This window comes from Cynoglossus semilaevis, chromosome 14 (genome assembly GCF_000523025.1).
Source record: "Cynoglossus semilaevis isolate Cse_v1.0 chromosome 14, Cse_v1.0, whole genome shotgun sequence".
NCBI classification, from domain to species: Eukaryota; Metazoa; Chordata; class Actinopteri; order Pleuronectiformes; family Cynoglossidae; genus Cynoglossus; species Cynoglossus semilaevis.
This window is the reverse complement of record NC_024320.1, coordinates 13,285,308-13,298,628: the sequence shown is the minus strand read 5'-3', so window position 1 is coordinate 13,298,628 and position 13,321 is coordinate 13,285,308. Positions and strand designations below refer to the sequence as shown.

The following is a 13,321-nucleotide window of genomic DNA, read 5'->3' as shown; positions in this document are numbered from 1 at the left end:
TCGCTGGGAACCATGGGCCCCGATCACGGAAGCTCACACACCAGCTGGAGTTCATACGCTGTTCATAACTGAGAGTGAACCAAGAAATCTCCAAACTTGCTTTATATTTGTAATACATTGAAATATGAAAAAAGTATATTTGTAATATAATTAACAGTAAGGTTAACCCTGGGGCAGCCACTGCAAAGTCATTTAGAGAGACAAACCTAATCCAACAGTATTGTATCGTTACTGGAGCCGTATATTGAGTTTGCATGAGCCGTACGGTAGATGAGAAGAGACCTGGTCTGTCAGTTGTCAAATCAGAGAAGATTTTGTTTGTCCAAAAACGATCCATAAATGCTCAGTAAACGGCACTTTGCCCCTAAATATGTTGGCAGATAAAAGCCCGTCTTGTTGTCTCTCACTTCCCACTAAACTTCACACAAAGTTTGCACCTGCACTTAATTTAATTGTGTAAATATTTTATATTTTATTCCAAAAATAGAATTGTTGAATTTCTTCAGGATACTAAAAAAAGAATTTGAAATATCAACAAAGAAGCTAACATGCTAGCTTACACGAGTTGAAGAGTGTCCAACAAGACTCCAAAAGACAATTCAAAGTCTGGAAAACAGATAAAAAGATGACAATTCTCTGCAGACTTGAGTCAAAAGATAACATCACAAGGAAAGTGATGAAAGTGAAAAAAAACACGTGCACAAGAGGACGGCAGACGAAAAGATGCGTTTCGCTTCTTTTTTTCATTTGATTATTGAAAGAAAGTGAATTCTACAAACAAACAACTGCTGCTTTCATCTGAAGAAGCTCCAGTTGATGTGGACTCCACTTCAACTGACTCTCACATAACTCAGTCTTCACTTAAAATGTCTTTTATTTTCCATGATTAAACTGATGAGAAGTTCAGAGCAGTCATTTCTAAGGCAAAATGTTCTGACAGGAAGGAGAAGAAACATCTGAGCCTCCGTGTCCAACCAGGTCCAGATGGGTTTATTTTTATCACTGATTTGATGAAGATGTCCAGCCTTAATCTGAGAGAAGATGTGAATTACTGGAGCTGAAGGACAGTGTGTGAGACACAGATGGGAGAGGGACGGTTGTCTGAAGAAGGACGAGAGAGTGGAGAGTGAAAAAAAAAGGATGGATAGAACAGAACATTCTGTATAGAAAAACAAGATTCCACTGTGACACTGTTCAGAGGCTTCAGGGTTAGAGAAAGAAGGTGTTTTTAACGTGAATCCCACCGCACCTCTCCCTGTGAGTGCTCTTCTACAGCCTCTGAACGTTAAAGGGATGACATCATGAACGGGGATCAAATCCACCTTAAAGCAGACACGTGGTTTTACACAGAGAAGTGGAGCCAAACATGACTACGACGGAAACGGCTGCAGCTGCAGCTGGAGAATCTACAGCAGTGAAACCATTTTCAACAAACGAGGCTCTGACAAACACACAACAGGCTTTTATTAGAGCCGAGTGTGAAATCAATATTTCATCTCATCAGGTGTGAATCTGAAGGTCTACGCTCTGAAAATCATGATGGATGCAGAGAAGAGAGCAGGAGAGGAGGGGGTTCAATGAGGTGTAACACACACACGTTTAAAAAAATAAAAAACTATATGTTGTCTGTTTGGGTTTGAACACACACACACACACAGAGGCAGGCAATCATGTTTGAATAATTGTGCGTTTGCAGATGTGAAAGTGTAAGCAGGAGCGAACGTGAGTGTGTGTGTGTGTGTGTGTGTGAGGGTGTGTGTGTGTGTGTGTGTGTGTGTGTGTGTGTGCGGTGATTGGACAGCGTCTGCAGCAGCACTGACAGTGATGATAGCTGACAGATTATGACTCACTGCTGGTGTTTCTGTGTGTGTGTGTGTGTGTGTGTGTGTGTGTGTGTCCATGAATTCATGTAAACATACAGGTTGGAGGTAGACAGTGCCAGTCTGTGATAACAGAAGGCTCTGGTGGAATCTAACAATACCTTCATCCAAACCCCAGTGTGAATGTCCAGCCAGTCTCCTGTAGCACAGTCCTCGTGTCCTTGTCCACGTAGGGCTTTTTATATTAAATATATCAGAACTGTAGCCACAGAAGCCTAGACACAGCCTAAAGTCTGAGGGGGAAGAACACAGATTTCTCCAAGTCCTGGTTGGCACAGCAACTTTACCTGTTTTTGTTTTGTTTTGTTTTGGTTTTTTAACATAAAAGTGTAAAGAGTTTCTTTTGTGGAGTGGTTCAGTTCTGTGTCTGTTAGAACCAGAGTGAAAACAGAAGAGAGCAGCAGTGATGTTTGGTTGAGACTCTTCTCCATGATGACAACAACACAACACTAAAAGTACTGTTTGAAACAGCTCATTGTTTCAGGGGCTTTTCTCACAGTGATGCGATGAAACATTGGAAAACACTGTGTTTTTCTCTCCTGCTGCTGAAGTGAGAGGTTCAGGAGCTACAGGAGCCTGGATGGATGTTTGTAAGTCAGATATATGGTCACATACAACATGGGGCCATTTCATCCTGAAAACCTGACTCAATGTCTCCTTATCATGGGCTCATAACTGTTACCCATAGTTATTTTTTGTGTCCAGTTGGAAGCTAACCTCAAGTTATCATTTCAACATCCTTTGGCTAAAAGTAAAGTTTTCAGCATTTTAAATCATCTGACCAGTTTTTCTAACAACACGTTTCTAAATCGAAGCTGTTTCGTGTTCTGCTCCTGCTGCGAATAAACAATGGACCTCAAACTGAGAAACAAAGAAAGAAAAAAAAGAAATCACCTGCAGTCACGTTAATATTGCCTGACCATAAGGCTGTCCTCCACCATACATCTTCTCTTTCATCTCCTCCATGGCCCAGAGGTGTTGTGGATGATTCAGGGAAGCAGCGACAGGTAGCCCTGAGGCTGCGGCCAACTGTCCTTCTGCTGATTCTATCAGCAACAACAATTATTCCTCTGACTCATCTTTATCAGACATAAACAGGACACCAGCTCTCTGCTCAATTCATTTCAATTAGCGTTGTCGCCTCTAAACCACAGTGCTCCTTTTTACCCACAATCCTCTAAATCTCTGCACTGACGCCTGCACTGACGCCACTGTCACTGTAATACGAGTATAATAAAACATGGGCAACAGCTATTGTGATTAATGGGGCATCATTTTGTTCAGCAGTTAGAAGTAATTTAAAAGATAATCAATCTACATGGCAATTATTCTAGGAAATGTACCTGAAGATAATACAAAAAAATAGTTACAAAAGAAATTAGAAATATGACTTAGACAGAGTAATAAAATTAATGATCAGGTCTGACATATCTTAAAAACGTGACAGACCACATTACACTGGCATGTCACTGCAGGAAACTGAGGTTTCATGAAAGGACATTCAATCCTAGACCAAAGTCAAAGTGGAAAGAGAGGGTGGTGTTAGCAGACAAGAACTTTTTATTCTAACTCACTGTGACAGTAAAGCAGTGGCTGCTGTGTCCCTGTGAGCGACAGTCACTGATATTCTCTATGGGTTTTGGTCAGCAAACATTTTCTAGGGAAGTTTCAGCTGAACTGTTACAGCCGCTCTTTCACACACACACATCAGTCTGTTTAGAAGTTCCTGAGGTGTGATCTAACACTAACAGCTGCTGCCGTTATTCTGTCTCCTCACTACTGTGTGTGTCTGCTCTCAGTCTTTATATATGATTTATTTACACATACGCAGGGTGAGAACAGCCGAGCGACTCCGTCTCTGTGGCCCCAGGGCAGAGTCGCCCAGAGATTAATGAGGCCCTGGAACTGTGTTTAACCCCAGTTTGACTATCTGAGCTTCTATCTGAGGAGTCAGCTGATGGAGATGAGGAGGAAGATCAGAAGTACAAACATCTGGATCGACCCCAGGCAACAGAGAAAGAGAATAATTGTTTGAGAAGAAACATCTATAATTTATCTAACTAAGATCTTATCTGTGAACATAACCAGAGCAAAACAAACCCGACGCTATTCTGTTGAAACTAGTTCTAGGATATATGAACAGCACCACAAACTACAGCACGTTTAAAACAACATCTACTCTAGTAAAAACAGTACCAGGAGTACCATATATCTCTTTTGCAGAAACTAAGAAACTACTTCTACAACTACCACAAACAAAAACCAGTGACAGGAACTTAGGGTATTAAAACTATAGAGTATTAGCAAGGTACCAGGAAATAGGAGGAATTTACAGCCAGGATAACTCCAGGAACTGGCTACAGTTGTAGGAATTGTGATGACATCACAAAGCTTTGTGATTGGACAATTGGTCCAATTTGGATTTATTCTACTAGAATGTTTTTAAAACTCTGCGAAGGCTAAGTGTTTTATCAGAAACACTGATGAAAACTGTTACTATCATAGTGTTGCTGGTGATTGGACGGTCAGCTGAATGGAACTGTGGTTTCATTTGTCAACATTTGTGATAAAGCATTGTTAAGAACCCTTGTTATTTCTTTCTTGACAAAGCTACATTTTGTGTCAGACTGACAGGCAGAAATACCAGGGGAACAGAATGGGTTCTAATGAGACATGCAGCTGCAGCAGCATTGATCTGGGTCTGGACGCTGACCTCCTGTGGAATCCTTACTTAAACGGTATAATATGTCACAATGGCTTCTGTTTTACTGCACATTTACAGACACACTGTCTCTCATTCTCAGGTTTAATTGAATAAATCGTTCTTGAAGTACGTGTTTATCAACCTAATCCAGGGATTAGACAGATTATCTGATGGATCTGTTTGTTAGGTCTCGTCTTATCTGCACAGGCTTTTTCAGATGTTTTGTTTATTGTCATGGAACTTGAACTGATTCATGAATTTGCTTAAGATTTATATTTTTAGTTAAGGCTTTACACATCAAAATACTGAAATTAACCTTATTGAGAATGCTTGTTGTTGGCTGTTTTCTAACTCTGGGGCCAGTTGAATTTGCTCATGTTTAGATGGATTTCTTACCATTTCACTCCTGACTTAAAGCCATCATTTTATTATTTGAGTTGTTATTTTCTGTCTGGCGATGTATAGAATTTGCCTGTCATTTTGGAGTAGATTTTCTTTTCAGAAAGGTGTGTTTCGCTGTTTCCTGATCACAAATAAACATCTGTATTTTCATCTGCAGAAATGTCAGCAAGGATTTATGCAGCCCCTGTTTTGTGTTGTCCTATTTAACGCTACACTGAACACGTGGCTGTTAACTGGAATGAACGTTTGCTTCTATCTGTGCCTGCAATGAAATATTCTTTACACCATTGGATCAGGACCAGACAAATACAACATTTTTACAGTGCAGTATTTTGCAATTTTAACACATTCACAATTTTAGTTTCCTAATTGAAACTGAAAATTGAAAATTGGTAATTCATTTCAGGGGTTAATAAAGGCTGTTAATAAAGGCTCCTGAGAAAACAATTTATAAATTATAAATGAAGTATTTTCATTCTCCTTTTACATACATACTGTATGAACTGCTGTACATGTAACAAAGTAAATATGAAAAGCCTAAAACTAAAACAAAAAACCAACAACTGAATTAACCAAGAAACACAACAAACATTTCATCAAGAGATAATTAAGACTTAGCCATGGAGAATATAACCATTAACTACTTAATTAGCCAAAGAAATGAAGCAGAAACTGTAGACGTAAATACTGGCTATAATAGCAAGGGTTCCAATGTATTTAATAAAATCGACAGCATAAGTAGAAAATGTGAACTATGTGAGTGTTCATCTCAACACCGCCAGCATCATCATCTTTATGAACGGTATTTTTTTCCCATTTACAGCCTTGAGTATTTTAGCATGTTAGCAGCTAACCATAGGAAGACGTCCTGTATAATGTAATAAAGCTGTGGGAGCACCACTGTGTTTGGGCGTCCTGCTGTAAAGAATAGGAGATTAATTCTGTGTGTGTCCTGAGGCTGTGAGAAGTTAGACACAAGTGACATTTGAAAAATAAGACCCATTAACACAGTAAACACCAGAGTGTCAGAGATAAAGGTCATTAAATTCACTTACTCTCCTATTAAGGTGGGGGATGGGGCAAGACTGAGGCATTACACAGGAGTCAGGGGTAATGATGATGAGGATGATGGAAGAAGAAGTAGATTGTATTTGAAGCCAAAGGTAAATAAAACAGCTGCTGAAGAACATTCTCACTTATTCCTTCAATCTGCAAAACTGGGACAACTGGTCTGGATCTAGATCCACACTGGTCTTCTACAGTCAACAGTAGAGAATTAAAAGAAAACTCCCAGCAACATCCATAAGAAGGGGAAACACTGATGTGTAGTGATTAATGTCAAATGTTTAGCCAGAGGTTGGCAAAAGAATAAGACGACCCCAGTTTTGACCAAAAGTATAACCAACATGTTTCCTACGATTATTGTTTGAATTTCATATATAGTTTAAAGGGTTGTTTTTTTTCTGTTTACTTGTTTCGTCTCTGCTCTCGTGAAGAGAAAAGTCACCGACACATAATGTTCTTTCCACTTAAATGCACTCAATCGTAGACACAGACAGAAGCGCTCATGGCTTCATTTTAGACTTTGACCGTGTGAAGCGGTGCAGGGCACCTCGCCATCCACCAGTCACAGCCATTACAGTCTGCTCTGTGTCACTGAGGTCTAACAGTGAGGGGAGAGGTCAGGCTTTAACACCACCCAGGTCTGAGCTCTGGGAGCATCATCAACCAGGTTTAAAGAGGAAAATACATAACTTCATATTTGTAACTTCAGACCGTTTTTCCCCAAACCCAAAAACAAACCAAGTCTGTTTCTCCAGTTTATGACAGCAGCGAGGAGAATGGCGTCTCCAGAGAACCATTACTCTGAGGCAAAGGGAAAAAGAAAACGGCGACACAGTGTCTCTCCCAGGAAATGTAAGCGGGTAGAAATCATTCAGAGGAATGTGTGAAGTTAAAAGCGGGGAGAGCAAACAGATACTGAGAGTGAGAGAGATCACAACAAAGAGTGGAGGTGCTGTGGACAGATCTGAGGCTGGAGGCCACTGGGGCTCCGTCTCACGGGTTTATGGACGGTAAATAAAGGGAGGCAAAGAAAATCAATGCACTATTGCCTTAGAAAAAAAAAAGATTTCTGTGGAAAGGTTGCTCCATTCTGGCAAACATGGACCAAATGCAAGGTTTTCTCCCTCACTGTCAAATCGATTCATGGATAGATCCTCCTTTGACTGAACGGATTACAAACGTCTCCCAAATTCGTACCTGAGTTGAACTGACTATTTCCTCAATGGACCTCGACTCGTTAAAAGTCCATAATTATGTTTGCTTTAGCCCATTGCGTTCTCCTTAGCATGTTCTCAAACCGACTGGAGGCTGACACGTACTCTGCTGCACCAACGTCCTCAGAGAAGATCAGCAGTGCTACATGATGGCAGACATGAATAATTGATCTAAGGCTGTCAACATTCTTAAGTATGTGGTGTTTGAATGTTTGTCTAGATACATTCCAGTGGCACAAGGAGTCAGCAGTGGATCACCGGTGTGTGTGTGTGTGTGTGTGTGTGTGTGTGTGGGCTTCCATCACAGAGTCTCTCTCTGGACGGGAAGGTACAGAAGAGATTTACTCACTTCAGTTTGCTGTTAGAAAAAGTCAGTGGAACAGTGAGTTATTGTGCTAGTAGAGACTTGACACTGCAGCTCTAACTACATAATACTGTGATGACACGGCTACTGCATCATGTTGTACTATATCCTAGAAGTTAAACAGATGGAGAAGAAGAGTGAATAAATTATACAGAGTGTAATGGAAGAACACAGCTCTTCTGTGGCTCCTCATCTTTTCTCTCTCAGTCACTTCACACACATGACACACACACACACACACACACACACACGCTGCTATTATTACACCCTCTATGACTTATTAAATCCATATCACTGCTGTGGCTTTGACTCAATGTGCAGCTACAGCCTGTTTCTTTTATATTCTGTTACAGCACACACACACGGTCACACACACATATTTACAAACAAATCAATAATTTAATCTACTCCTCAACAGACATAAAGCTATTCTGTCCTTTAACAGAAGGCCACGGTTGGTCACACTGACAGGGAGTGTTGGGAAAATGTCTTAAGGAAACTCTGAATGGAAACTGGACTGTGTCGAAGACGAACGAACAAACCCGCCTGCTCTACTGTATAGAACGGCTTTAAAGGACAAAGCTAACTCTGAATGGAAACTGGAAACTCTACAGTATAGAACGGCTTTAAAGGACAAAGCTACAGCTCCCTCTGGAGTTCGAAACGTGAAACTGTTCAGTTTAGCAGCTTCTTCTCAGAGCTGATCTGATCTGCTTCTTTAAGATCACGGAGATTTATGATAGATACATTTCTAAATGACGTTCGTTACACAAAATAGAGTATTAACATTTGTCAATAAACAAGAGGTGGAAGTGTAAACTTTTTTTAACAACACAGACGGACACCTCTACTCTCAAACTACCACAGTTTCTTAATCACAAAAACAAAAAATAGCAAAACCAATCAAAATCCTGTTCACACTACTGCAGCAATTGTCATTATTAAGACATGTAAAAAAGATTCACAATTCACAGTTTTCAAGTTTCACCTTTATATCTCTGACACAAGGCACAATGACACAGTAGCGCCCCCTAAAATATTATCCCTAGTAAAATCGATAGTCAGGTTTAGGATCTTACAGGAAGTTAGCTATTTTGAATTTTGGTCTTTGAACTAGATTTATTTACATTTCCATAAGTTTATATCTGCATATTAATAACAAAAATTTCACAGGGTAAGAAAAAACGTTTTGTTTAAGGCCCAGGAAAAGAGTTTGTCCTTCACACACCATCAAATGTATCAGTTCAACACAAACTTGTGCTGAACACAAATCTATATAAAATACATGAGATCTAATCTGAATCTATAAAAACTAAGTCATATGATTAGGGCTAACCTTAATCATCATTTACAATATCTCTCTGACCACAAAAGTCACTTACCTTTTCTGTAGCCCTACCTTTGTCTCTGACATAACAAACAAAAATAATACAAAAACTCATCATCACCAACCCTGACTGCACCTTTGTTTTTGCTCTATTATCATTTTTACCATATCGTATATGCAACATAACATGCAAAAAGTAATGACTTTTTTCAGGAGTGAAACAACTGAATAAAATGAAATGAATTCATTAGAATGAAACTGAAGGTCGGTGAAGTGATGTGCTGTGGACTGTAGGGATGAAGGTGAGTGGGAGGAAAGATCAGTGATCGTGATTTCTGCTGTACACAGATCTTGAACTCCTTAAACATGAACCCTTTTCTTGTGTATGCTGTGTTGTGTGTGTAAATGCATTTCTGCAGCTGTGCGTCATACCTGGCTGAGGAGTTGAAGCTTCTCCAGATAGGAACTGAGCTCTGATCATCTGAGGTGTGAGTCGAACTCCAGAGTCCTCACACCTGAGGAGACACACACGGGGAGAATTTGGCTTTTAGAAATGAGAGTAAAGCCTTCACTGATGTGTTAACATTCAATACAGAGCATGATGTTCCTCACACTCTGTCCATTAGTGCAGTCACACCCTCACTATAACCAGCATCTCCATCAAGTGTGTCAGGATGGATGGAGAAAAGAGCAGGGGGTACGGAGAGAGGGAGCAGGTCTGTGCTGTGGTCCAAGGAACTGCAGGAGATCAGGAGGAGACAAAACAATCAATATATATCTTGATTATTACTATGTGAGTTCATATATTTTATAACTATAGTAGCATAGAAATGCTTGTAAAGACATAGATGGAGGTTAGGAAAAGATTTATGATTGAATCTTGTCAAAGTTAAAATATCTTTTTAAGATGTTTTTATAAAAAACATCTGCTAAGACAAAAGTCAAATTGCATTTTAAAGAAAGTACCCCTGAATAAAAGTGTCATCTTTGAGAGCAGGAAGAGCCGACAGACATTTCCAGGTGAATGAACTGAAATTCCTCCACGACATGATGCCTTTTATCACTTCCTGTTAGAGGAACAAAAAAATTACAGTGATTTGGCTTAAGATCAAACACAGGAAACGCATTAACCTTTAGAAAAAGCTTGTCTTTGAGAAGAAATGTCAGCATAGATAAAATGATAGTCTTCAAACACAGGTTTAAACAGGTACAAGTGTCTTACAGACGAGAGTAAGAGAGTTTTCAAGTAGTTGATTAACAACAGGGTGTTTAATAACAACTCACCCGATGGTCCAGTGAGTTCTTCTTCTGAGGACTATTGACAAACATGTCACTGTTGTGATCACTCTTCCTGAGAACAACGAGAAAAACAGCAGAAAAGAGTAGAAATGGAAGAGGTAAATTAAGCCGTTCTGGACAAACAAGCAGAGTTTATTTTAGATGAATTAATTATTTCATATTAATTTGATACATTTATTAATTATTAATTATTTTAGATAAAAACAAGTATTTTGTTTAATTGTTTTTTGCTTGATTAAAAAACATAAAACCAACAAAGACACAGTGGAAACAACCAACTGATGTTAGTCCCTGGTACTAACTCCAGTGCACATGATTTACAGGACTGGATCCTTGGATAATAATACAGTTCAGTTCAATAAGCTGTATCCAGTATAGTACTGGTCCTTGTGTTGGGAAGGTTGTTCCTGGTACTAGTTCATTCCTGCAGTGAGATGTGTTTTACCAGTGAGAGGGACAGAGGTGAGAGTCCAGCTGGTTCTCCAGGTATTTAGGAGAGGGTCTGTAGGTCTGTAGACCTGGAGCTGGATTCTGCACAAAGACATTAGTAAAACCTCTTAAAAAGGATGAAGACAGAGAACAGTCAGTGTGTTTGAAGGAACAATAATCTTACAAAGATTCTTAGAGGGTCTGCAGGAACCGGCCTGGACAGACCTTCAGGAGCGGTGAAGCTCAGACTGATTGAGGTCAGAGCTTCCACACCTTCATCTTCATCCTCACCTTCAGTCTGTGGAGGAGACATGGATTCAGGATCATCCTGTGACGACACAGAAAAACAACTCATGGTTGGCAATGAAGATTATTGACGTGAGGATGTTCGACACCTACCGTTAGTCCAGTACGCAACTGTCTGGACAACGTGGTGGGCATGTAGGAGGTGAACGCCTCCCAGGTGGAGACAGGGTGGTAACCCATCAGCTCGTAGTGCAGAGGAACCTGGAGATACAAGAGTTATACACAGTTCAATGACATTTGTTTTAGTGTACATGTTTACAGACTGTGGAACCAGGCACTGCAGAACACTTAGTTGTATGACTTTTTGGAGTTAAGCTGACGAATGACCTGAGGAAAAAAAACCCTTTACATCCTCTCGGTGTCTGCCTTCAGGCTCCGGTGGCGGTGGCCTGAAGGCAGCAGGGAGAGGAGAGAGAGAGTCCAGGACGGCTGGGCTGTTTTATGATAGTCACACGTTTTCATGTGAATGTCCTGCAGACCAAACTGAACCAAATGAGCAGAGTTAAAAATAAGTATGATACACAATAAACAAATGACAGAGACAGACAGAGAGAGAGAGAAAGAGAGGGAGAACGAGAATAGGAAAGTGAAAAGAGTCAGACAGTGACAGAGTTTTTTTAACTCCTCTGTCAGTGGCTCTGAAATGTAGTCTCTGTGTGTGTCATATACTTTATTTTCCTCTACAAAACTAAATTCCAAGTAGAAAAATAAAGTGAGCAGATACAGATGAAATTAAATCCATAAATATTCTTTCAGCAGCTACGGCCCTGCCGTGTCCACGTCTTATACAAACAGAACAGAGAAACACAAACCCACCTGAAGCTGGAAGAAAGGAACACGTGTTGTTCTGGACACGTCTATAGGAGCCACGGCCTCCGTCTGTGAATGACTAAGAACCTGAGGGATTAAACACAAAGACAAGACAAATGGTGTGATTTATTCCAAGGTCTTTTTTCTGTGTGAGCTGCAGGTTTAATCTAACAGTGGAATGTCTGAGCACTAGATCAACAGTCAATTTGTCCTCGCACTGTTCAGTCAATCACATTAGATTGAGATGAGAGATCCTTCAGGACGTTACTGGATGAAGTGTTTTCAGTCTGATAGAAGTGTTCTTCGTTCTCTGACTCTCACCTGTGGGTCGTCTTTAACTGAGACAACAGGACAAGAAGAAGGAAAGACTCTGTTCAGTGGAATCACATCCCAGCTGGTCTTCTGGTTCTTCTCCTCTGATATAAAAAACATTCACACAGTACATGAGAGTTAAAGCCATGACAATCAGGTCAGAAGGTGATGACTTCATTCAGAAAAATCATTTGTGTAACTTTCAGATTATGATGATAATCTGAACCTTTCTGCTGTGATGGCAGGTCTCTCATCACATTCTTCAAACACTGCAGCCTTCTGTCTGCACGACGTCGGATCACGACCTGTGAGAGAGCAGCACTGAAGTGACCTGTGGTTTACACCAAACACTGAGTTTGAACATACTGGCAACTTTGCTTTTGGATTCTCAACTTGTTTTTTGGTTGTGGACTACATTTCTTATGTGAGTGTCACGTGACTGTGGGGTTGCTGTACCTTACGACCTGCCTGTTGGAACAATCTGAAGACTCTGAGTCTAAGCTCCAGATGAAAAGTACAGTGGAACTGAAAGAAGGGGTCTCCCTGTGGGACCTGGATCAGGTCAGAAGAAGAAAAGGGATATATCTAACTTAATCATCCATTAGCTGCTGCTTTGACACTTGTGTAAATGAGGAGAGGAGGTCAACTTCAAAGGCTCTTCCACAGAAAGGCTAACGATACATTAACATTCATCATTTAGACACGTTTTGCATGCAAATATAAATCTTCACATTTTTGTACAAACATTGATTCTTTATTGTGTGGTATGAGACTATAAAATAAAACTTTTAAAAAGCAATATTAAATGACAGTGAAACTGGAATTCACCTCTGTGGCTTCACACAGCAGTCGTCTGGAGTAGAGTTCAGTGGTAGTGGCAGCAGCAGCAGTGAAGGTTTTACCATCCTGCTGCTGCTGCTGCTGCTGCTGCTGCTGCTGCTGCTGCTGCTCTTCTCTGACATCTCCTCTTCTCACCTGTGTGCAGTGGAAACACGCTGACATGTGTCCACAGCAGCAGAGGAACATTGCCAGTTTTTATTTTTAACTCTGAATGCTTCCAGGACATTTTTGGACCAGCCTTCAGTTATTATTTTACCAACTTGTACTGTTTCTTATTTGTTTTTACCTGAATTCAATTCTTTTTGTTAACTTTTGCTTATTTTTTTGGCTTCATAGAACTACTATTTCAACCCTGATGTTGGAGCTAAA

The 13,321-nt window shown here is 40.3% G+C and overlaps 1 protein-coding gene across 3 annotated transcripts in view; it reads right to left on the bottom strand.

Annotated features, from left to right (window-relative positions):
* Window positions 1-13,321, bottom strand: part of cfap221 (cilia and flagella associated protein 221) — an 82,981-nt gene that overhangs the window by 62,763 nt on the left and 6,897 nt on the right. Inside the window, exons 13-24 of one of the 3 annotated variants that reach the window (XM_025061975.1) lie at window positions 12,941-13,087; window positions 12,569-12,664; window positions 12,339-12,417; window positions 12,122-12,216; window positions 11,807-11,887; window positions 11,084-11,191; window positions 10,869-11,012; window positions 10,701-10,786; window positions 10,241-10,307; window positions 9,923-10,023; window positions 9,569-9,679; window positions 9,389-9,471 (exon numbers count right to left, since the gene is read on the bottom strand). In XM_025061975.1, the coding sequence (XP_024917743.1) occupies window positions 9,389-9,471; window positions 9,569-9,679; window positions 9,923-10,023; window positions 10,241-10,307; window positions 10,701-10,786; window positions 10,869-11,012; window positions 11,084-11,191; window positions 11,807-11,887; window positions 12,122-12,216; window positions 12,339-12,417; window positions 12,569-12,664; window positions 12,941-13,087 (1,198 nt within the window). Of the gene's footprint in view, window positions 1-9,388; window positions 9,472-9,568; window positions 9,695-9,922; window positions 10,024-10,240; window positions 10,308-10,700; window positions 10,787-10,868; window positions 11,013-11,083; window positions 11,192-11,806; window positions 11,888-12,121; window positions 12,217-12,338; window positions 12,418-12,568; window positions 12,665-12,940; window positions 13,088-13,321 lie in introns of all 3 variants that reach the window. The other 2 variants (XM_025061976.1, XM_025061974.1) reach the window with 2 other exon arrangements.